General features: G+C 35.6%; 1 protein-coding gene across 3 annotated transcripts in view; it reads right to left on the bottom strand.

Annotated features, from left to right (window-relative positions):
* Positions 1-26,537, bottom strand: part of cacnb2b (calcium channel, voltage-dependent, beta 2b) — a 95,959-nt gene that overhangs the window by 31,717 nt on the left and 37,705 nt on the right. For all 3 annotated transcript variants that reach the window (XM_049482827.1, XM_049482828.1, XM_049482829.1), the window contains exon 2: positions 5,638-5,715. In XM_049482827.1, the coding sequence (XP_049338784.1) occupies positions 5,638-5,715 (78 nt within the window). The remainder of the gene's footprint in view (positions 1-5,637; positions 5,716-26,537) is intronic.

Here is a 26,537-nt window from a genome sequence, read left to right as displayed (position 1 = left end):
TGTAGATATTGTATTTGGTGAATTTGAGGTTTAGTAAAACCTTTATCTGCTCTTATACGATGGTACCCTTCTCATTTATGAGATTTCTGAAAACGTGCAAGTTTAGTACAAAAATCCATTTGGAAAATGTGCACCAAGCAGAGATGTATAGGAACAAAGCATAACTATTTTACGTAAGCACTAAAATGCTGTATCTGTATCTACTGGAGTATTATTTTTTTGGTACTAATTTCAACTTTTACTTTACTACATATTTATGATGAATTTAATACTTTTTCTCTAAAACATTTTTTATGTGCTGCATTGTTACTCTGTACAATTATAAAAATGTTACGAATCATTCCAAACCCACATTATCACATTATAACTACATAACACAATACTACACTTTTACTTTCAGTACTTCAGTAGTACATAGTACTGCTTGCAATATTTAGGAAAAAAAAAAGGTTGACGATTTTAGTACTTTCACTTAAGTGTAAACTTAGGCTTGAACTTGTATTTCCACTCAAGTTTTGGTCTCTAGTACCATCTAGTACATTTCTGATACCAAGCATATCTACGAGAAAATCCAGTTAAAATGTTCTTTTTTTCCCCCTTAATAACTCTATAAATAACAATGGGCCTTATTCACTAACTTTTCTTAAGATCTTAATATTCTTATAAAATACTTTTACAGCTTCCTTAATTTGCATTTGTTCAGTTTATGAGGACAATGGGACCAATACTTAAATACAATGAACATAGCTGTAAACAATTCTGCATTTAAAAACGCATTACGTACCTGCGTACTGAACTTTACCCAAGAACTAATTTAACAAAATTCTTAGGAAAATACTGGTTAAAAAAAAAAAAAAAAAAAAAAAAATGCCCTAGTGGGGGAAAAAAGTAGATTAAAGTACACTAAGCATTATTATGCTGTAGTGCACTAAAGTGTACTTGTAGCCACATTATTAATCAGTTTATTTAAAAAATGCTAAAATGGAACAACGTTTTTGTACTTATTATATTTTAATTGTATAAAAATAGTAAAGTCTTACTTAAAGTGTGCTAAGTGTACTTAACTGTACTAAAATGGAACTATTTTAAATATACTTAAGTAACATTTAAACATACAGTACTACTTCATGTATGTAACCCCATATTTTAAATATGCTTACAGTAAACTGATAATACATTTAATGAGTATTACAGCTGTATCACTATTATACTCCGGGTATATTAGAAATATGTGATCTACTTACATTAGAGTACAAATATGCTCCTTGTTCCTGTCTTTTGTAAGTAGCACACTTAAAATATATATTTTAATATACTGTACTACAATTTTTAGTGTGTTAAAAATTCACTTAAAATGTTTTAAATTAGTAGTAGTAATTTAATTTACTTTCTAAAAAAGTTACATGATACATTGCACTTTAAGTGAAACACTAACAGTCGTTTTTAACACACTTTGGTAAAAATGTCATTATATTTGTAAATAAGTATTTTAGAAGTACATTAAATTATATTACACTAAAAGTGTACTTTATTGTAGACTATTTTTTTAAATACACTAAATTGTATTTTTTTTAATATGATCAATTTTTGCTTTCAAACATTAAATTAAAGCATAATATTAATGTACATAAATCTGTTAGTATATGTACAGCATATTTAGACATTTCTCAATGTGTTTTAAGTACAATTAAGTATACTTACCAGGGTAAAGTTTTCACTAAACTTATGTCATACTGCCAGCTGATCACCTCAGACAATTGTACTTTGTCCTCAACGATTAACCTTAAGTGTTACACTTATTAAAGCAAATTATGCTAGATTTTTTTTATAACAGTCCTAAATTCACCAGGTAATCAACTCAAAATATTTAATGTTCCACTTACAACAAAGTCAAATGTCAACGCTGCGGCAGACAAGGCTGCTAATCATTCCACTTTGGAAGGCGAGTGGGTGTGGGGTGGCTGAACTAGGACGAGATGCTGCCTGTTTAGTGCATTAATTAAAAAGCACCTCAGGGAGTACATTAAAGGAGGCAGGGGTATTCACTGAGTTTTCAGAGGAAGACCAGGAACCTGGCACAACAGGAGAATGTCTGTTAAAGGGCTTTAGATAACAGTGTGCATGTTGTAAAACATTCATATTGCTGTTCAAAAGCTATGAAGTGGCCCTTTTCATTTCTGCATGATTCATTTCCTTATGTACAGTGTATATTAATAAGTATTTGCCACCATCAGATTTCATTTGTTTTTGCTTTTTTTGTCATGAAGATATTTTTCAGAATATCAAACTAACTTTAATAACATACCTAGATAAAAGGCACATTTTAAATGATAAAAAAACTATGCAAACCTATCTAGCCCTCTGTGAAAAAGTGTTTGCCCCTAAATAGGCCTGGACAATATTTCGATATCGGTATTTATCGCGATAAGAAATGTTTCAAGAACGGTGATATCATTTTTGTGATATATCGATATGTATTATTTACAGACAGCCGTTTTTTAGCGGCGTCAGTTCACTGCAGCCCTGAACATAGCCGGGCTACGTCAGTGCGTGATGACGCAATCATACAGGCACGTAGCCAGATAGGCTAGGCTAGGCTAGACTAGACCTGGGTCGCCTCCTCTCCGCTCCGCACCTAAAATCTCCCGCGATGAAGCGAAACCGACCCTAACCGAGCGGATCTCAGCTCCGCTCCGCACCTAAAACCCGCCCGCGATGAAACGAAACCGACCCTAACCCGCTCGTTTTCATCGCAGGACATTTTAGATGAAGATTGAGCGGATAGTTGAGGGAGGCAGGTCTAATTCAGTGGCTCGGCGTTCAAAGGTTTGATAAACTTCAGACTTCAGACTCCACCTCAAGCAGTTTCACTACACACAATATCTTCCTTATTCTGGCTAAAACACTTGTAGTTTATGTTGTATCTAAGTTATTTATAGTTGATATAGGTTTGTTTATTTGACAGGGATATCATGTTCCCTTTATATATGTGAAGGCTTTTTGTATTCCTTATTCTGGTTGAAGCACTTTTGTTTTGATCTGTTAAATATGTTTACAAAAGAATAAGAAGCTCTGCCTCTGTTGTAATGTAAAGTTATTTATATTGGTAATTTGTATATAGGTTATGGGTTTATGTTTGACAGGGATGTCATGTTTTTATTTTGCTACATGCAAATAAAAGTGAGCATTGATTTATTCTGATCATTTTTTATCATTTATTCTGATCAAGTATTATACAGTTTTTTTTGTGAGAGGAGTTTTTAAAGACTTCAATTTAAAATTTCAGACATTAGTGTACAGATTTCCATTGCAGGGATTCTTAGCAGTTTTTCTGAGGCCATCAAAGTATTTATATCAATAACGAAATTATATCGTATCGACCGAAATTAAGGAATATATCGTGATATAAATTTTGGCCATATCGTCCAGCACTACCCCTAAACCAAATAACGTGGTTGTGCCACCCAATAACTGGCAGTGAGTCTTTCACATCTTTGTGGAGAAATATTGCTCCACTCTTCTTTACAGAATAGTTTTAATTCAGACACACTGAAGGGTTTTCCAGCATAAACCTCCCGTTTAAGATCATCCTACAGTATCTCAATCAAACTTTGACTAGGCCTCTTTTAAACTTTCATTTAGTTTTTAAGCACTTGTTAGTGTGCTTTGGATCATTGTCCTGCTGCAGAACCCAAGTACTCCTGAGCTTGAGGTCATGAACAGATGGCCAGATATTCTTCTTCAGGATTTACTGGTAAATGGTAGAATTCCTGGTTCCATCTATTACAGCAAGTTGTACAGACCCTGAAGCAGCAAATCAGCAACAGAACATCACACTACCACCACCATGTTTTACATTCAGTATGATGTAATTGTCAATTATGTGTTAGTGTTATGCCAGATATAATGGGACACAGTTCCGAAAAGTTCCACTTTTGTCACCTCAGTCCAAAGAAGTTCTGGGGATCATCAAGATGTGTTTTTGGCGAATGTGAGACGGGCCGTTGTGTTCTTTTTGGTCAGCAGTGTTTTTTGCCTTGGACCTCTGCCATGGATAAAATTTTCAACCAATCTCTTTTGTATTATTGAATCATTAACATTGACTTTAATAGAGACAAGTGAGACCTGCAGTTCTTTAAATGTTGTTCAAGGTTCTTTTGTGGCCTCCTGGATGAGTTGTCCATGCCCTTTTAGAATAATTTTGGTCGGTTGGCCACTCCTGGGAAAGTTCACCAGCATTCAATGTTTTCCCATTTGTTAATTATATCTCTCACTGTGTCTCAAAGCTTAAAAATGACCTTGTAACCTTTTTCCAGAATGATAGATGATCAATGACTTTGTTTTCTCATCTGTTTTTGAATTTCTTTAGATCAAGGAACAGTGTGTTATTTTTTGAGATCTTTTATCTGCTTCATGTTGTCAGACAGGTTTTATTTAAGTGATTTCTTGATTCTACAGGTTTGGCAGTAATCAGGCAGTAATCAGTAATTAGGCAGCCTGATTGTGGTTATTAGTGAAATTGAACTCATCTTTCCAAGAAGTGTAATTGCAGTTAATTTATAGGTGGAAAAATACAAATTAAATCATGTTTTAAAATGTTTTTTTATATATATTTACTCAGGTGATATTTTTCTGATATAAAAGTTTGTTTGATAATCTGACAATGTATGTATGACTAATGTCCCAAAACACAAGAAATCTGTAAGGGGGCAAACAATTTTTCACACCACTTGTATGTAAATTTTCCAGTGAAGCTAAAAGGTACACAGAAATCATATTTTTCCAGCGTAATCACTTAGATTTTTGTGTTTTATTATTTCCTATATGCATGCATCCACCCTACCATTGTGCACGATTTCATCAGATGCCTTGGTGGTTGGTCTAGAGTCAAAACAAACATTTTAAAATGTTCTTCATCCCTTGAAAATAACTATGTTGAAAATAACTAAGGTTGTGATGTCACTGTCATTCAGATGCATACTTCTAACCGAGGTGTATGAGAACCACTGGTAAAATTGCCAAAAAAAAACACAAATGTAAGTATTTACCTTGTTGAATGTACCGATTAGCAGTATATTACCATAGTTTAATGTGTAGTTTCAATGTTTTATGGCCGAATTCTTCATAACAAGCATAAAAAAGATTGCTAGTAGTTTGTCTCAACAGCTAGCTAGCTAACTTTTCCAGCGGGGGCTGCAGCATTTAAGGCGGAACGGGAAAAAAAACTAAATAAAACAGAAGCTAATCAAAGTTAATTTCATTAAGGAATGGACAATAATAATTATTTCTGCAGCATCTCCCCCTTTCTGAAGACATACAATGCCCTAAAGTTAACTAGTTAACCAGCAGCTAGGTTACTGGACTTTAGCTCCCCTGATGACGTATCGGGTGCTTGAAGGGTTGTCCTAATTTCTTAGGGGGAGGATTTTGCTCCTTTCTCTTGTAACTCTGTTCCAAGGAGAAGGGTTACACTCAAAAAAGAATTTGTAGGGATAAGTGGTAGGGCAAAGGGGTGAAATGGAATTGGGCCTAAATGTTGGTAAATGTATTGTAAACAGTGTTTGTATGACCCGAAATACATATTCTATTGAAATTGACCCATATAAACCAGAGCAGCTTGTGTGAAATATAGTGTACCTTGGCCTTGTCCAACTGGACCTGAGCATTCTTCTCCTTCTCCTCAGTGGCTCCTGAGTCCTGACGGTCCGCCGAACCCTAATACAAACACAAAAAAGCAGCAAATGAGAAGGACTTACATTAAAGATAAAATCACAAACATAAACATAAAATAGAAAGACAAAATTGCCTTAAGAGGAAACTAGACAGCTATAGTTTGACGTGCACAGAAAGAGACACAGGTAATAGAACTTGAAAAACTCAGTTTCCAGGAATGTTCCTCTAATTCTTCTTCAGATGATGCTAAACTCTTTGTGACATTCACTGTCTCGTCCTGTTACTCTCCGATGGCATGGCTAAGCTACAGCTCTCCACAGGAAAGAAGGAGAGGTAAACAGCAAATAGAAACTGACCTGAATTTCAGTCAGTATACATTGAGGACTGTTTCATGAGGTCTTCACAACTGAAGAAAATACTAACATCCAAACAACGGGTCAACCAGCATAAGGTAAACTTGTCTCTATGTAATTTTGGATAATTATCAGAAGTCACAGTTTTTAGAATCATACTGGATTTCGTATAAAATATTTATCTGCATTTATTTAGCCAGCTTCCAGATATAGTATTCAAGCCCCAAGCACCAGTTAGGCTGTAAAAGTGACTTAGCTTTTAACCAAGATAGGGTCCTAGCTAACAATATTTGGTTAGTAGAATGTTCCAGTTCATGTTTTCTGTATGTTTTTATGTAGTGTTTTAAACTTAGTTTTGGGAATGCTGCTTTTAACGTTTAACAGTCTAATAATGTTGTGATGCAAATGTCACATTACATACCTCCATGTGCATATCGCAATCATTTAGTCCCTCATGGGCAATGCTAAAATCACTATTACAAACTGTATAGAGGGTAAGACTTTTATTGTTTTTTTACTTTTACCAGACATGAATATACTTTAGAGTAGTCAGAGGTGAAATGAGATTGAATGGGAGCGATGATGCTTCTTTTGTTACTTACAAGTGATTTTTGTATCTATATTTCATATGTGCATGTTACAGTAGCAATTTATTGCATTAAAAAGCACTGTAAATGTTTTTTTATTAGGGTCCGTACTTTATAGATAGTCCCTTAGGAGCCTCACAGACTCATTATAGAAAACAGGCCAATCAGAACCCTCTCTGATTTGCCTGCACTTCATGAATATGCACACGAGGGGAGCACCTTTCTCTCTCCACATGTGATTGGGGGAAAAGAAGTCTGTGTCTTCTGCGTGCGTTTGTGTTCACTCTTGGGCCACTTGTTCTAGATTATGGGAGATTTTATCTGACTTGCGGCCATCAGGGAGCCTCCTGCAACTTTCAGGAGACTTGGAACATCTGTGAGCATTCTGGTTGACCCGCATGACTTTCATAATCAACGTGACTATCATGCCCATGCCGGTTGATCAGTAAGACCACCATGATAAACATGACCAAAAAAGGCTTGTCAGGTTTGTATGACTAAGCTTACTTTCTAACCAGCATGACAACAACTGATCCACCAGTGTGCCCATCTTGACCAGTCATGCTTATCTACCCAACTCATATAGCAAAAAGCGGAGTTAAATGTTTTCAGCATGGTATACACTTTATTTATAAATGAAATGAGATCTAAATACACATGAATAACATGATCCTTTATAGTCATTGCACACACCGTCTCCCACACCCAGATCAGTGAGTGTTAGCTTGTGCTAAATGACAAAACACAAACAATCTAGTTCATGCTTAACTGCAAAAGAAGCACAAAACTCATTATTTGAAAGTATTTTCATCTCCCTTATCTGCTGACTTGCCATACACAGTAGGTACAGATCCCTCCTTTAGACGAAGTCTGCTAATCCGCTTGGGGAGTTTATACAGGCGATTGAGACCCAAGTGGAAATACAAAGTGCCTGACTGTAGGCACTGCAGTGCAATCTGAATGGGTGCCGCGAGGGCTCACACTTATGTGTTTACTTCACCCATAACCAGGGCTGGTTAAGTGTTATATCGTATATATAATAGTGATTATCCCACAGTTAGTTCCGACCCTGCAATGTGATTGGCTGAGAGGCGTTTTACGAGTGACATTATTAGCCAATAATGCACTGTAACCGAAGCTCTCCATGTATTACTACGCTACATACAGGTAACCTAGCAATGAAGCAGCACTTACAAACCAAATGCAAACCAAATGCAATGTCATTGTTCTCCACTGGGAGCTGCTGGATCCCATAGACACATAGGCAAAATGATAAAATGCCATGTCTCCAATAGGCGGCACAGGCAAGTAGACAAAACTTTAATTCTTAAAAAATACAGAGAACTAGACTTTAATCTACAGATTTCTCTCCTAAAGCCTGTTTGTTTGGGTGAGTAAAGCGCTTCTGTTCCACAATTTTTACTGAAATGGCTGATAATGCAGAGCTTACAGCGCAGCTACAAGCAGAGCAGCAGTGGAACTATTTTAACTCGTGGAGTGTTTATAAACGAACAGATCGCATTTTCTCATCCCGTTTAACTCAAAATCTTTTAATATACAGCGATAATCTAACTGTGGTATAATTGCAATAATACACTCTAGGTTCGTACTATAACGTGTCATATTGGCACTGCTGTGCTGATCTACAGTACTCTGCCTGCGGCCTTGTACCTACGAACGCAGCACAGCAGTGCCAATATTACACGTTATAGCACTCCCTCTCGTATTATTGCTTAAGTGTAATTCAAAATGACTACATTTAATACATTTGGATGTTCCTTTTTAACACTGCTTTCCCAGTTTTAAAATTCAATGTCAGCCAATTAGGCCAATTAATGTATCACACATTGTCTATATCTTCATTGGATACAACCAGTTAGTTTCAGCTGAAATTTGAATGGGCAAAAATTATTGTGTAGTTATTGTGTATACACATGCACTTATTATGGGCCAATAGGGACTTTAAGTCCAGTTAATACACCACTATGTTTTTATTACTTTTTATCTCCTCAACAACTAGGCCTTTAGCTATTAATAACAAATTCCTAACCACATTTCATATTACATTATAACAGTGCTTGTCATGGCAGTGTTGTTTTCAGCAGTAGTGAAAATCCCTCAGTGAAATCCCTGCAGTGAATTTCAGCTACAAGAGGATCAAATCTTCTTATTGGTGAAAGGGAAAGCAGGCTGTGTGTTGACGTTTCCTGTGATGTCAGAAGCTTGTTAAAGCACGGATGTGCTCACTCCAGCATGCAGGTGATGGCCGTGACTCTACTGAAGCATAAATGATCTCAGGCATTATCCTGCAGAAATCTTTCATCACACATTTTAGAGCTAACTGCAGGTGAAGGGCATTACACAAAGTCCAGGGAAGGACACTTCTGCATATTCAAGCAAGGTGAAGCCATGTGGTCTCGTCTGAGAGCAGCTCTGAGGTTATTAAATGACATTATTTTAAACTAACAGCATGTTATTATGATGTACATGCCTGGTCCTGCAACATATCTAAAACAATATTTGATATTTCTAAGATCTGTAAGGTTTGCAGGAAGAAGAGATGTAGCAAGGCATTCATCTGTCTTTTAGATCAGGTTCAATCTCAGTATTTCCAATACACTGCAAATTATGTGTGTTGCTGCTTAAAAATGTTATGAAATGTCATGAAATCACAATTGCAAATCTATACAGAGGACTTCAAAATGAGAGATACAGAAAGTGTGACAAGAAGAAAAGAGAAATAAAGAAGAAAAGAAGGAAAGCTGCAATCAACTAGCTAATGATAAATAAGTATTACAGTTTACAGTTTAATGTAAAGGCCATAACACACATCATCCAGCATCGCACATCAAAGCATGCAGCCTCTTCAAGACACTTCAACATGCCATGAAGCATTTTTTAGGGCAATATTACATTTTTATCTGCCTGGATTTAGGGGCTGACACTAAAAACATTATTTATTTCTTTTTTTTACTCTCTATTATCTACTCCACCTTGTTTTAGCGGATGTTGGATTAATACTTTTTTATCGCTTTCTGTTCTTTTCATGCTTTTTAAGTCACACTTTGCTAAGATGCTAAATGGGTGTTGCTTCTGGCAAACAAATAGAATTTGTGCACAGAGGTGTCAAGAAACAAATTATAAATACCTTGTTACCTTACATAAGTAGACATTTTGGTTAGCTATACTTTTTACTTCTACTCCTTACATTTTATGCAATGATCTGTACTTTCCACTTATGTGATCATACAATGTATGTCCTGCCACACTCTATATTGGCTGTATAGTTATACAGGCTAGTATGAAGATGATCTGTGCAGAGATTCTAAAGAACTCAAGCAAAAGGTCCAACTAAGCTTCTTTAATAAACAATATTTACATTGTATTAAATGTATTCAGTTTCAATGGGCATATATGCAGCTGAAACAAGGAGCCTAGTACATCCCAAATTTATCAACATTAACGTTTTAATATAGCATTTGTCACTCCTTAGCCTGCGTCTGTTCCTCTGTTTTCCTGTCTTGTGTTCCCAGCCATGTGCTCCTTTAAGCACATGGCTCTTTTAAGCCTTTAGTGTTGTCACCTTGTGTCTTGTTTGTAACCACGCCTCCTTGTTTCCTGACCCAGGTGTTCCTCACCTTCCTTGTGTATTTAAGCCCCTTTTGTTTCAGTGTTTTGTGTGGAGTCTTTTGTGTTCTTCTATGCTGTGTATGTGTGACAGGTTTGTTTTTGTTCCCAGTAACATTTTTAGTTATTCAGTTTCTTATATTATTAGTTTTGGTAATTATTTGATCTCGTCTTTATTTTAGTTATGACAGTCTTGTTTTCTTGTTTTGCGTTTTCTCTTGTTTGCTTTCTGTTTTATTTGCTGTAGTGCAGACAAACCAAGTCTCCCTGAAGCTGCGGGAGTCTCCCGCATTTTGGTAGTGTCTCCCTGATGCCCGCGAGTCACATATAATCTCCCTGAAATCAACTTTTGCAACTTGGGATGTCTGGTAGTGTATCGTTTGTTTCACGTTAAAGTTATAACCTGCAATTACGTTCATCTTCTCCTCCTTACTGCATGACAACATTATAGTCATCACAGCTTTTAGAAAAATGGTGTTTTGGGGAGGTGGGTAGTGCACTATAAGACCCTGTGGCGTGGACTATAATTTCGTCCTTAATGGCATTTTTTCTGTTACATTACTTTTACTTTTAAACTTTAGGTAGTTTAGAAAGCAGTACTTTTACTTGAGTAAAAAAAAAACGTGAAATGATACTTTATGTTCTACAAAAGTATTTTAAACCCTATTATCTATACTTCTACCTTAGTAATACTTTAAACACCTTTGTTGTGCACCATTTAACAAAGAACACTGGCAAACAGCAGAGACTCTCAATTGCATGTATTTTCAGTCAGATCCAGTGTCTAAAGTAAAATAATTAGGAATGTATTGAAATGAACATTTCTGGTTTGTCTTGCTTTTACAAAACTATTATTTATAAAATATTTATATAAAATATTTATTGACCCCTATGTAACAGCAACACACACACAATATGACTTTTATGTACCCCCTGTGCCATCCCAAACAAAAAGAAGATTTTCCCCCCAGTAAACATAAAAATAACATATGTCAATAATCTATATATCAGCTGTCACACCTTAGCCCTTGTCATTTATTCTCAGTGTGTTTTTTTTTCTAGTCTAGTTTTCATAAGCCCTATCCAGACAGGATTATCTCAGGGGGACGTCTGTGAAAAATATCACACTTCTACTCAGTGAGAGAACTCTTGCACCTTGACTTTAACTGAAAAAACAGGAAGACCAGTGAAATTTTTTTTGGCTTTCCCTGCCATGTGACATTGTGTTCAGTGGCTCCTACATTTTCACTCACAAATAGCAATTTTATTAAACGTGCGGAGATGAAATTTAAAGATGTGCGTCCGGATGATATAAAAAATTACTGGATAACTGAGTTCACAGAGGACCCCTATAAAAAAAATTACCCCAGGACCCCCAGAGAAACTAATGTTTTCTTAATCTTGTTTATTCTGGTTTGGTGTTATGCTACCTGTGTTTGCTTTCAGTTTAGCTCTTGTTTTATTCAATTTTTTTTAATAAAGATCCTTTCCTGCTTTTATATCTGTCCTTTATCCCATAACACTAGTGACACAAACATGTGTAAAAAAATAATAATTCTAGAAATAATGAGTCTTTTCATTTATTCAGCCAAACATTTAAAAGTGCTTTTTTTTTTTGTTTGCCATTTTTGGTCACATAATTGTGGCTGCTGAATATTCAATGCAGTCCTAAAATGAACCAAAAAACACAGCATACAAAATCTAAAAAAACATTGGAATTGTGCAAAAAAAATACTTCTACGTAAATCAGGGCTGAAAATAAGTAACTACACGCCAAACATATTTTACCTGAGGAAACTACAGTATTATGTAATATGCACAGACACCATTATACTGTATTTTACCTGAGGGAACTATTACACTTATTAGACCATATGCACAAAACACATGGTTAATTAATGTGGGACCAAACAGTGAAGACAAGGAAGAGTGAGAGAAAAGAATGTAGAGATTAGAGAGAGAAATAGAGAAATAGAGAGAGAGAGAGAGGGCTGTTTCCCACGGGCACAGTCATGCAGAGGAGCTTTTGTTTTTGTTTACTCTTGTTTGCCATAGACATCTGTTCACCCAGCACCACATCTCCTCCTATTCCATGTCACGCAGAGCGCAGGAGAAAATGCTGCTGAATTATTAAACAATGCTACGATGCACACAAAGAGGCGGGTAGCCCTGCATAAAGCACGTAATTAGTTTTGTCGAGCAGGACGGTCTTAAGGAGTCATAATAAATGGGCTGTTTTTGTGTAACAGAACCTTTTCTGAAGGTAAAGCTAAACTCTGAAATATTAGCTCAGCTCTTTCAGTCAGACACCACCATGCCTCCTCTGCTCTTGGGCTGTATGTGAGAAGTGTCTGCAGTCCACATATCAAAGCTCCTTTGCCAGCTTCTGCTAAGCTCTAGAGAATTAAGCCGACACATCTTTTAAAACATCTGATGGAGTTCAGTTTGGGATGAGACTCCAAAGAATTGAGGAATTGAGGGGAGGACAGAGTATTATTATACTGCAGTGGTGGTCTGGTATACAAATGTTGGCACAATAGAGACGTTCTGTCTATATATTAGTGGTGTCGTTCATTAAAAAAATTTGGTACCACTTTAAAATAAGACTACCTTTATAAAGGGTTTATAAATGGTTTACAGTTAGTTTATTAATAGTTACTAATTAGGTTGTAAATGCCTTAAAATCATTAATAATCAGTTATAACACATACATAGAAAGGGCAACAATGACCTGTTGTTTGCCAAATAGTGAACCCAAAGCCAACAGATGTGTTATAACTGATTATTAATGATTTTAAGGCATTTACAACCTAATTAGTAACTATTAATAAACTAACTGTAAACCATTTATAAACCCTTTATAAAGGTAGTCTTATTTTAGTTACTAATTAGGTTGTAAATGCCTTAAAATCATTAATAATCAGTTATAACACATACGTAGAAAGGGCAACAATGACCTGCTGTTTGCCAAATAGTGAACCCAAAGCCATCTATATTGTTGCCCTTTCTATGTATGTGTTATAACTGATTAATAATGATTTTTGAGGCATTTACAACCTAATTAGTAACCATTAATAAACTTATTGTAAACCATTTATAAACCCTTTATAAAGGTAGTTTTATTTTAAAGTGGTACCAAAAATTTAATCCGATTAATCACAGAAATATTCTGTGTTTAGCTGCGATTAATCTAACTTGTTCTTCTTAAGATGCAAGTTTTTATAGTGCAGATTTAAACGTAAATAAAATGATGAATGTAAGAAATGTCAAATGCAATTCTATTTCTATTAGTGGTGTTAATTAAAATGGTAACACTTCATTTTAAAGAACACAATTTGCTTTATAAAGTCTTAACTAGGCATTTGTAAATTATTTATTCATTACTTATTAGACTTTATTCTGTGTAAGTGTTATTTGTGCTTAATTAGGGGTCTGTGATTGATTAAATATTTATTCAGTTCTTTTTCGTGTCTAATTAGTGATGAACAGAACCTCACTTTAGAATATGATACACATCTTGGTCTATTAGTGACTTATTATTAACCCCTTATTAGCTCAGTAAACTCCAGCACAGCACATAACCTTACCAAACTCACATAGATCAAACTGCGGCCAATTATACACTCGCAACATGTAGAATTAGCTAATAGTAAATGCTTAATAATCTGATTAACAGGGTGCTAACATAACTGTTTATTGTGTACTATAAGAACTAATACAGCCATTATTAATCGTTTCCACATAACAGACCCCTAATTAAGCACCAATGACAGAGAATAAAGCCTAATAAGTAGTGATTAAATCATTAACAAATGTCTAATTAAGGCAAATAATAAGACGTTAATAAGCGTCTAATGTGTGTTCCTTAAAATAAAGTGTTACCATTAAAATACTAGTATATACTTGCATGTATGAGGGGAGATAAAGCCAACGTGGAGCGCTGGAATAGAGAATGCACGAGAAATTGGAATAGAGGATCAGCTTGGTTGTAAGGGTTGCTAAATTAGAACTTAATTTGCTGATATTAAAATGGCGTTTTCACACCTGTAGTTGGATTTTCTCTGGTCCAGATTAGTTGAGGAGTTCTTTTACTTCGAGCTTTTTATCCTTTTAGATTAATTTGGGTTTCACACAGGGATGCACCAAAATGGGCAACAATAAACCATGTGATCACATTGTCTCCTCTGATTGGTTAGAGCTGTCTGGCATGGGAGAAAGTAAATATAGCGAGAAGATTCTGTGTTCCAGCGCTTATATCTGTGCAGTGTGAAGCTGCCTTAACACAGAATGCTAATAAAAATAAATTGCTGCTGCGCTGTCAAACACAGTGTTTTCAAAGGGACGTGCAGCGCAGATGTCCACTTAGAAAACATAGTGTCACAGCTCAAGCAGTGAACGCTGCACATACTGTGCTCACTGTGTAAACAGCATGAAGCAGCAGAGACAGCGTTGATTCATAGCAGTATATTATCTGGCTAATATATTAGATGAAACTGCGCCTTATCAGCAGTTTAGCTGTATGTTTGATAGCTGGTTCAGATCGAGACCAGATCACATCGTCACCACAAGCGAACTGGTCCAGAAAAAAAAAAAAATTTAATTAATAAAGTGCATTAAGGCTTTAATGTTGACAGCCCTAGTATATATACAGAAATTGGGAAGAAACAGAAGACTCACTTGTTAGAAAAGAGTGCTTGCAATGGCATTAAATGATGGTCATTAAATTAATTATATCAGGACACATGCCTGGAGAGGTGTTCATCCATCACTGCAACTCCTGAGGAGCAGTGATGGATATTACATGCCTTAATGTTAAGAATTTCTATTCAAGCATCACATAACAGGTTTGCAAGTTACTGAAAATCCTAATTGAAAGTCAGTTGCAGATTGCGCAGCTGGATTTAGGGTGTGTCAGTGTGTCTATGGTATCGTGAGGGCGCAAAAATTTGCCTTATGCAGAGCGAAACACACAAAAGGCATGAACTAATTCTCTTGATTAATCATGGTTGTGGTTTGGGCGTGACATGAAATAAACCAATCAGTGTGCCAGTTATCATTCCATTTAAGAGCCAGGTGAGCTCTGACTTTGGCGCGTTCATATCTTAACAGCTCTGCGCTTTGTGCGTCTCAGCAGAGGATACTGACCAGCATGTTCACGCTGTGAAGGTACACCAGCAGCTCATTTAAGGGAACAGCAATGTTAATTTATTCTTTATTCTGTTTGTTGTTGAGTTAACAGTCAGGTTTGCGCTCTGCATAGTGTGTGTGCGTGTGTGTGTGTGTGTTTAACGAGCGGTGGTGTACGTGCACTGGGCGACTGCATTGCACATGGCGCACCCATAGGAATGAACTCTGATATTAACCTTGACAACAGTCAATCGCCAGTCAGTGGAGCACAGTCCTTTGTTTTCTGCCACTAAAATGTCAAAACGGCAGAAATTTAAATACACATAATAAACATTAGCACCACTTGTTTAGATGACAGCTTTGCACATCTTGGCTGGATTTTCTCAGTCACCTTAATAATGTAGAGTCACCTGGAATGTCTTTCAGTTAGCAGCTGTGCTGAATGTCTCGAGTTAATTACTTGAATTTCTTGGCATGCCTTGCGCAGGGGGTTCAATAGCACCCTAAATCTGCAACTGCCAAAATATGATGAATAAAAATCATAATATTTACGCTTTTCTGAACTTTTTTAAATCAATATTTTTCTGAATACAAATTTAACATTTCACATTCTCCAAACCTTTCATTTCATTATGTTCGTCCTTTTTTTAAGTCTATGATTAAACATGCAGACTTGGGGCTTGTTCCTCTTACTAATCTGAAATAATGAAGTGAGTGAAGTAGAGAGTAAACAGGCAGCTTCTCAAAGTTCCCTGTACGAGTCTCCAAAGCTCTCAAAGTTTTCATATGTAAATAACTTATTTTACTGCAGAGAAAAGGGGTTTGGTATCACCTACATTTATAGCCTGTATATGGGCCAAGACCACTGCATACCACGAACACCCCACTAGACCTGCTAGGCCTGATATTTAAAGATGTTCTGACCCAGTCATCTATCCATCCCAGTTTGGCCTTTGTTAAACTGTCTCACACCATTATACTTGACCATTTGTTCTGCTTCACACAACAATCCACCCTGTAGTATCACATGATCAGAGTACAGAAAGTCCATGCAAGTGCATGCTGGAAGTTGGAGTCTTTAATGTGTGAATCATATTCAGAGTTTAGAGCAGGCACACTTACAATGTCAGGACTGACACATGTAGAAACTTAAAAGTTTTAAAGAAACCAAAATACTCTGTGAAGCATTTAGATAACTGGGGTAATTGGGGATCTGTTAACGTGTGGATTCTGAGTCTGGTAACGCTGAATAACTTATCCTGTGCAACAGAAGTAACTCTTGCGGTACTGAAGAGTGCCAGTTTCATAATTTTAACGGCCTTTGCGTCTGCACTTGAGGATACTTTCAAAGTTCTTTAAATTCAGTTCAGATTGACTGACCTTTCTTAAAGTATTTTTTTTCTTTACTTAGTTGAGTAGTTCTTGTCATATTATGGATTAGAACATTACTCAAATAGGGCTGTTCACTGTATACCAACTAAACCTTTTCACTACTTTACAACTGATGCTCTCAAACACATTAAGAGGACAAGAAATTCAAGTAATTAACTCTTGAGACGTTCAGCACAGCTGTTAACTGAAAGACATTCCAGGTGACTCTACCTCATAAAGCTGACTGAAAAAATCCAGCCCAGATGTGTAAAGCAGTCATCTAAACAAGTGGTGCTACTTTGAAGAATCTAAAATATAAACATATTCTGGGCTTGTTTAACCTTTTTTCGTTTAGTATTATTCTACAATGCAGAACTGAAAGAAATATTATTAGTCAGCTAAGCATTGGAGTGAAAATACATCAAAATATTACAGAAAATGGGCATGAACACAAATAGAAAAGATACAAAGGTATTTCTTAGTTTGTGACACCACTTGAATGACATAACATTCTATAATATCCTCAAAAAAATGTATTACTACATGTATCACTGAATGTATTGTATTACTGATTGCTGACTAAATGCTAGTGGGTAATTGTAGCCTTAAAACTAAGACAAAAATTCTGTAAGTAAGGCCCATGTTAAGCATTATGTAAGAACTGAGACAGTTGGGTACATCCCTTCTAGTCAGATCACTAAATGCAGGGACAGACCCATTACACAGTGTTATGCAGGATTAACCGACTCTGATGAATTTCGGTTGTAAAGCAGGGCTCACAGAGACACTGCCCTTATTAACACACTTCTCCCACTGCGAGACCCTGAGAATTATATCAAAACTTGTTGCTGTCAATCCAAAGAAGGTGGAGCCAACGAGAAACAGGCCTAGTTATTGTAACTTGTGGATGAATTGAGCGATAAAAGCCAAAATGATCTCTGTTGCATGACAAGCATGTGATGTTTTTTGACTAAAGATGTATCTTGTAACAGTAACATACACCGATCAGCCATAACAACCATGACAACATAAAACCACCTTCCTTATATTTTATGTAGTTATGTAGGCCCTCCTTGTGCCACTAAATGAAGTCTTAGGGCGTTGTCACATCTGTAGATGGTTTCTATGGTCTAAATCAGTTGATGAGTTAATTTACTTGAAGCGTTTTCTCCCTCTGTTTGATTTGATTTTACACAGGCATAAACCTAAATGCACCAAAATACGCGCCAATAAACCACGCAAACCAAGCACATTGTCTCCTCTGATTGGTCAGAGATGTGTGGTGTGGGAGCAAGAAAGTAAATATAGTGATAAGATTGTGTTTCAGTGTGTATATCTGTGCAGTTTAAAGCTGCTTTAACAGAGTGCTAGAACGCTGCACTTTCAAACAGTGTTTTTATTAGGACGTGCAGCGCATATGTATACATAGTACACAGTCACACGTCTGTGTAAGCAGCATGAGACAAAGACAATGATTGCTCATTGCTGTGGTAATTAGCGTTGTTAATTAGCTGGCTAATATATCAGAATCAGAAGTAACTAAGTTACATTTGTTATTTTTAAGTTACTGCTGCCTCAACATAACAGTTTTGCCAAAACTCACTTTATAGGAAGCTTCGCTCCACCTTTGGGAGTTGTTCTGTTGTCGCAGTGTGCCACTGCGACTTCAAATGTTTCTTTAAATTTGACTTAGAACTAAGTAACACATTATTGACATCACTGCTGGGTCGGATTAAAAGTGGATCACATTCTCACCACAATCGAACCGCTTCAGAATTCATTTGGGACCGAACCGACAGCACCTCCACTGGCTGGTCTTGGTCCGGTTGTTTTAATCTGCACCCGAATGCGATTTTTTTTTTTTCTTCACACCTTCTTAATCAAAACGCACAGGGTACAAACAAACCAGAGTCCGTTTTAACAGGACCAAGTAGTGCTTGTGTAAAAAAAAAAACACTTAAACCACTGTAGTGCATTATAAGATTATCAGATCATTGATGCCTTGTGAAATCTGGTGAACTCATTAACCAATCAGAGATGCTCAGAGCAGTTACCCTTGCCGATTTTTGTAATGAATTCAATTCATCAACTTCAAGAACTGACTGTTCATTTGCTGCATTTTACAGCTCTGGAAAAAAATTAAGAGGCCACTTCAGTTTCTGAATCACTTTCTCAGATTTTGCTATTTATAGGTATATTTTTGAGAAAAATTAACATGAAATGACAAAATGACAAAAATATTGTCATTTAGAGCATTTATTTGCAGTAAATGAGAAATGGCTGAAATAACAAAAAAGATGCAGAGCTTTCAGATCTCAAATAATGCAAAGAAGGTTTTAACATTTCAGAAATCAATATTTGGTGGAATATCCCTGGTGGTTTTAATCAGTTTTCATGCATCTTGGCATGTTCTCCTCCACCAGTCTTACACACTGCTTTTGGATAACTTTATGCCTTTACTCCTGGTCCAGTTCAGCTTGGTTTGATGGCTTGTGATCATCCATCTTCCTCTTGATTATATTGTAGAGGTTTTCAATTTGGTAAAATCAAAGAAACTATATTTTAACTAAATATTTTAAGTGGTCTCTTTTTTTTTTCCAGAGCTGTATGTACAGTATACACCTCCCTCTAATGGGTGCCATTGAAACCAGATAATTAATAGTAGTCATGCTATTAATTATCTGTAAGTGGTTTTAATCCTAAATATGATCTGTGCATCCTATCATTTAGGGACAATTACTTGGAACAGACCAAGCCACTGAAACAGCAGACTCCAGTTAAGCTCCTTATTGTTAATTGACTTTCTGTAATGCTTTAAATCTTGTTAATTGTCTTTCTGTAATTCAATTCTGCGAAAGAGCTATACAAATATAACTGAATTGAGTTATCGTGAATAGGGCATTTTGTATACACTTTAAATACTGAACCTAGATTTATAGAGATTATACATAAAACTGGATGACATGGCCAACATTTAGATCACATTTTCATTTTAGTTGAAATCTACCAGATCTTTCTGCAAACTGCTTGTTGTTCTTCTTGTGAGATGTGTGGGCTGTTTTGCTGCACGGCTCTTTTGGAGTTTACCCACACACATGATGGTGATGATTTTTAGTTTAGGGACTGTAAGGACCATAGCAAAACCGTAGCTAGCTTAGCGTATGCCTTGTAGTAATAGTAGTAGTAGTAGAAGTAGTAGTTGTAGTAGTGCATTGTGCATTTTAGCTCTGTTTATGATCAAATTGGCTGCTTTTAAAGACATTTTAAAGAAAATTTCTGTTTCAGAATCTCAATACATCCACCCACCACCATGCTTAACAGGTGTAAAGATGTACTTTCTATGAATATCTGATCCGTTTTTTTCCTCCAAACATACCTATACATTACATTTTAAATTAAATGATCCACAGGACATTTTTTCAAAAGGAATCAGGCTTGTTTGGCTGTTTCTTTTATGTTACATATGTTATATGTTGTAAGGTAAATGCATGAAAGGTTTTCTTTTCATTTTTGGAGGCTTTGCTGCAAAGTATAAGAGTGCACCACCACTCCAAAGTCTGCTACATCTTCCTGAACAGTTTTTTTTTTTTTTTTTTTCAGAAAGTCAAACAGATCTTGGTAAAAGTTATCTGATAATTCAAATCTCAAAGGGGACCAAACATTGGTATTAGTGATGTTTGTGATGAATCCACATTGTTAAAGTTCCAATTTAATACCAATAAGTGCACATTCTGATTCAATAACCTTTATAGACAAATAAATATTGTATTTACTTATTAAACACAATTAATTTTAATAGAAACACTTTTGGATTCATGGTGCTTAAGGTCACATGATCAGGCTGAAACTGACAATGCAGCACATCCTATTAGGAAAGCAAATATATACACAAATACACTGAATTTAAATGCGTTCCAAAAGCAATTTATTTGAGGGATTGTACCTGGACTCTAAATGCTTCAACAGGTTGCAAAATATGTGGTTTGTAATTGAGTATAATATAAAAAAGCAACTACTCTGTAATTCCTTACACTTTGCATCATCTGCTAAATTTTATCATTAAGTCATTAATTCTCTATTCTCACCTGAAACCAATGCGGGTGCTTAACTGAAAGTTAACTGTATGATGTATCAATCATATTTCCACTCCATGATTTGATTTGTACTGTTTACAGACTAAAATATTACCAAACAAACAAACCAACAGCTAAATGTTACTAGCTTTCACTGCTAATGACTGAAGCTGCAGAAGGTTAGCTTGCTGGCTAATGTCCTAAGAAAGCTATATGCAAACTTTATCCACCTTTCGGCTTGATTTTCAGAATTTACAGACTAAAATATTTCCAAAAAAACAAGCAAACCAACAGCTAAGTGTATATACACCTTTCAGCTTGATTTTCAGCATTTGCAGACAAAAATATCCCCAAACAAACAATCCATCAGCTAAATGTATAAACACATCTCTTGTTGTTTGTCAGCATTTACAGACTTAAATATCCCCAAACAAACCAACAGCTAAATATTACTAGCTTTTGACAGTTACTGACTGAAGCCGCAGAAGTTTAGCTTGCTGGTTAATGTCATAGGGAAGCTATATGCAAGTGTATATCCACATCTTGGGTTGATTTTTAGCATTTACAGACTAAAATATCTCCAAACAAACAAGCAAACCAACAGCTAAGTGTATATTCACTTTTCGGCTTGATTTTCAGCATTTGCAGACTAAAATATCCCCAAAAAAACAACCAACAGCTAAATATATATCCACTTTTCAGCATTTACAGACTTAAATATCCCCAAACAAACCAACAGCTAAATATTACTAGCTTTTACAGTTACTGACTGAAGCCGCAGAAGTTTAGCTTGCTGGCTAATGTCCTAGGGAAGTTATATTCAAGTGTATATCCACCATTCGGCTTGATTTTCAGCATTTACAGACTAAAATATCCCCAAACAAACCAACCAACAGCTAAATATATATCCACTTCAGTTTGATTTTCAGCATTTACAGACTTAAATATCCCCAATAGCTAAATGTTACTAGCTTACACAGTTACTGACTGAAGCTGCAGAATGTTAGCTTGCTGGCTAGGGTTCTAGGAAAGCTATATGCAAGTATATATCCACTTTTGGCTTGATCCCCAGCATTTACAAAGTAATATATCCCCATACAAACAAACCAACAGCTAAATGTTATCAGTTTACACAATTACTGACCGATGCTGTAGCAGACTAATTTGCTGGTTAGCTTCCTGGTAGTCTATCACATGAATTCTCTGCATGTACTTAATAAAACGGATTAAACTTAACTATGCAGCTGAAGTCCCACACCTTAGTTGTTTCAACATTTCTGCAGTGAAATATGTCCAAACAAACAGTATTTTACTCAAACCAGCAGCTAATGCTCACTACTAGGCTAAAGCTGCTGTGGGTTTGTGGTAAACTGTGCAACTGGAATCTGGATTAGTGATGCATCTCATGTTAAAGCCTTTTTTTACTCAAAAATCATACAAAACATTAAAAAAGGCACTTTTTTACTCTTGCTTAAATTGTTAAATTGTTGAAAAGAATATTTGTCTTCATTCACAGTATGAAGAATTCTGTATATTACTGATTTTGTTATGTAATGAATCACAAAACAAGATGGTTCTCTGAATCGGGTGCCATTTAAAGGAGAACGCTGGTGTAAAATGGACTTTGGGTGTAGTGAAACATGATAGCAAGTGTGAACTTTTGTTGAATAGCCATTCATTACCACATACTTACAAATAAAAAAAATCTAATTAAATCTTAATGCTTAATTTTGAATAAAATATTAGGGTGTAAACAAACAAAAGCATTCTTGACACTCAAAGTGTGATCACGCCTAAGGTTGGGAAAATTGATTTTTTTTTTTTTTCAAAAGCCTAGTTTATTAACTATCAGATGTAATTCAGGTTACAACTGAAACACTGATAAACATGAGCATGATGAAGGCTGCACTTTTTATTAGCTTTTATCAGGCATCAGTGAAGATTTGGACATATCCGCCCCATTGTTCCGCTGAAAGATCAAGATCGGGATTTGGCTAAAACGAGCTCATCCCACACAGCCTAAAAGGAGACATGTTGCCATGGACACATCAAGAAAAAGAAACCACATACACTTAGTGGTCTGTCTATCTTTTACAGTGAATTAGTATGATAAGCATCACATTGTGTCTTTGACATTTGATTGTGACTGTGTTAATATAGCTTTAATATCCCATTACTTACAGGACCAGTCAAAAGTTTAGACTCCTTTTTAATTTTTGTTTTTCTTAATGTGATTGAGACAATCAGTTGTCTCAATACACAGAATTTACCTATTGGAGTAATGTTCTAATCCATATTAGAGCAAGAACTATTCAACTAAGTAAAGAAAAAAAATACTTTAAGAAGTTAAGGTCAGTCATTTCGAAAAATTTTAAGAACTTTGAAAGTACCCAACCCAGGAAAGGAAGAGTATCTCTGTTGCACAGCATAAGTTCCAGGCTTAGAAACAGTAATTTAACAGTACCCCAGATACGAGCACCTAAATGCTTTACAGAGTATTTTGGTTTGTAAAACATTTTTAAGATTAATAGATGATGTTCTTTCATAATCTGGACGACTTCATTAAATTATTAATTTACAATGTAGGGAAAATAAATAAAAACATTGATTGAGAAGGTGTGTCCAAACATTTGACTTGTACTGTATATATAATCACACGGAAAGGACAGGGCATGTGTAAATGCCTTACTGAACAATTCAACTCAAAGATATTCTTTGATGGTCAATGTGGCTAAAGAGCTTGTCATTCAGGTGAAAAAAAAAACCCTATACTAATAGGGTGCACTATCAAAGAACGTCTATTTTCTGGCCTATTTTCATACATAAGGCGCATCGGATTATATTTTTTAGCGCATTTTAAATGACAATAGTAAGGAACAGGGGTGTTGCCATGTTTCTCTTCTAATTCAGCAGGTCTCTGCTGGGGGTGCCTAGTTAAACAAAACTCTTAACAAAAAAAAAAAAAAAAATTTCTTTCAAAGTCAAGCGAGTGCTGGATGTTAATCTACACAGTTTTCTCCTAAAAATAACTTTGTTTGGGTGAGTGAAGCACTTCTGTTTATTTACAGTAAGCTTAGAATTCCAGCATTTTAGCACAGTTAGCAGCAGCGCAGTTAGCAGCAGTGCAGTTAGCAGCAGCGCGGTCATCTGCGCTTAGCGCTAGTAAAAGGCGCTACAGTGCTACATTGAGTAACCCTGAGTGTTCCAGGAACCCAGGGCACTATCAGCTAGCGGTTTGTGCTACGTACCTTTTTTTAAACATGGTAAACACAGAGACTACAGTCCAATATACTCACCTATACTAAATGGTGAAAGAGCTAGCACTGCTGTTAGTGGCTAATGCTAATGCTGCTCCAGCCTGGTGCTGCAGAATTAAACTGAATCTTCAGCGGAGTGGCTTTACTGCTCCTTACAACCTGACCGGTAAAATGCATAAATAAGTTTCAACGGATTATAAGGCGCACTTTCGATTTTTGGGAAAATTAAAGGATTTAAGAAAGTGCACCTTATAGTGCGAAAAATACGCTACATAAATATTAAAAAAACAATAATTTGCTGAAAATTGTCAATGCTTGTCTCCTGTAGAGGAGGATTGGTTAACTTTAATCACACACACACACACAAGCAAAAGGGGATAGGCCACAAAAATAAAAACATTAAAACAGTTATAAATACAGTCATCTTTTAAAATAAATAGTTTGTTTATTGATTTATGTACTTATTTGGTTGATTGATTTATGGTTAATAGCAGGATTATAGACATGTCCCCCTAAGTATTCAAAAAGGCAACTTGTTTCAGCTGTGTCATAACTAATGAGGTTTAAAGGAATATTTGTTGTGTATTTTTTGTGTATATTTTTGTGAAATCAAATCACATATGATTTTAACAGTGTGAGTATCAGGATTACGCTGTATTTTAGTTTTGTATCTGTTTACAAACTTCAGATTTTCTAATTTGACAATACTACAGAGAACTTCTTAAATAAATATGCATACATGAATAAAAGAGAAATTTTAAATAGTTTGGATAAAAGTGTAATGCATACAATATTGGTTAGTGAGGCTTTCCTTGAAAAAAAAAAAAAGACAGAGAAAATGAGATATTTTGAGTGTTTTGTGTGACTCCATTTCACATTTGTCTATTCTGAGTGTTTCACACATCAAATCAGAACATCTGGGACTGTTTTGCCCTGGCCTGATCTCTCTAAAGCCATACGTCACACTGCAACACACCTCCCGCAGCCCACAGCGTGCCGCGTCCTTATGTAAAACGCTTCTGTAATCTAATTAAAACTCATTTCCTGTCCCTCACTAAACAAGATCTGGCAGGTCACCCATACATTCATGCCAATTCCTCTATTTGTACACCAGTACATTATCTCTGCACAAATGCATTCATTTACTATTATCCATGCTAACTCATTCATGTTATTGCAATTACATTACATTACATTACATTTGTTAATGCAATTACATCATTGTACAAACTGCTACAGCAAATCCCCTGCTTACTTTTCAGATAAATGTCAACCATGATTTGGACAAATGTGCATTTCAAAATGTGCACAAAATATTGTGATTATGTTTTTGTTGTATTTTGTTTAAAAAGTCATTTTAAAGGGGACATACTATACCTCCTTGTACACAAGTTAGAGTAGGATTGTGGGCTATACAAAACATGTTAATGAAGTTCTTTGCACAGAATCACTCTTACATAAAGAGATCTTACCAGCTCTATTCTTACCAGTTTTACTTCCTTTCAGAATGAGCCATTTAAGGGTTCTGTCTTTCATGCAAATGAGCTGTTGCTGGCCACGACATGTATTCACTGATGTCATTCAATGTTAATTTTATTTTGTGCCAAATGGCAAAACACCACAAGCTAGTTCATGTTAACTGCGATAGAAGCACAAAATTCACTATTTAAAAGTACTTACATCACACTTTGCTGCCTTACCACAATAGGTACAGATCCCTCCATCAGAAAAAGTCTGCTGTCTAATCCTGATGTGTACTGTCTGAGGTTCTCAACTAAAGAGATCTAGTGGGTGGGGCTCTGGTGGGGGTTGACAGGTGAGGGGTGGTGCCAGGGTGGTTCTATGCAGGTAGAGACCCAAGTGAAAATACAAAAGCATGCAAAAAGTGAGTTTTGTATAATATGTCCCCTTAAAAATGTAGTACACCCAATTAAAACCTTTGTTTTTAACATCTTTGAAAATATTGAAATATAATGAAACTAAGCACATAAAACAAATTTACTAACAGAATTTTTAATATAAATGAAAATTGACAACCTTACCATAAGGTTATTATAACTAACTACTACTTTCTATTTATTGACACTAGTTAATGCATTATTAAACATTACTCATTATGAATGCTTAAGAATGTTGTAAGTAAGAAATTGGTTAAAAAATACAATGTGGTGATTAATAAAGCCTCAACTACTGTCAATTAATTGGTTAATCAATAATACAGCCTGATTTAAATTAAGCAGGCCTAATTTTGAACAAAATTGGATTTTACAGATTTACAGTTTTTCATGCAAAAACTGGACTGATTTGGTAAGCTTTAATTTTGCAAAAGCCAGTGTCACACTAATTATTTACAAATAATCATTACTTATATATTATAATATTATTACGTACTTAAAACTTTACTTTTACTTTAAATATTAAACATTTGTACTTTCGTTCAATTACACTTTCATAAGAAGAAATACAGTA

The sequence above is a fragment of the Astyanax mexicanus genome, chromosome 8, assembly GCF_023375975.1.
Source record: "Astyanax mexicanus isolate ESR-SI-001 chromosome 8, AstMex3_surface, whole genome shotgun sequence".
In the NCBI taxonomy this organism is placed as follows: Eukaryota; Metazoa; Chordata; class Actinopteri; order Characiformes; family Acestrorhamphidae; genus Astyanax; species Astyanax mexicanus.
This window is presented reverse-complemented; position numbering and strand designations above follow the sequence as displayed.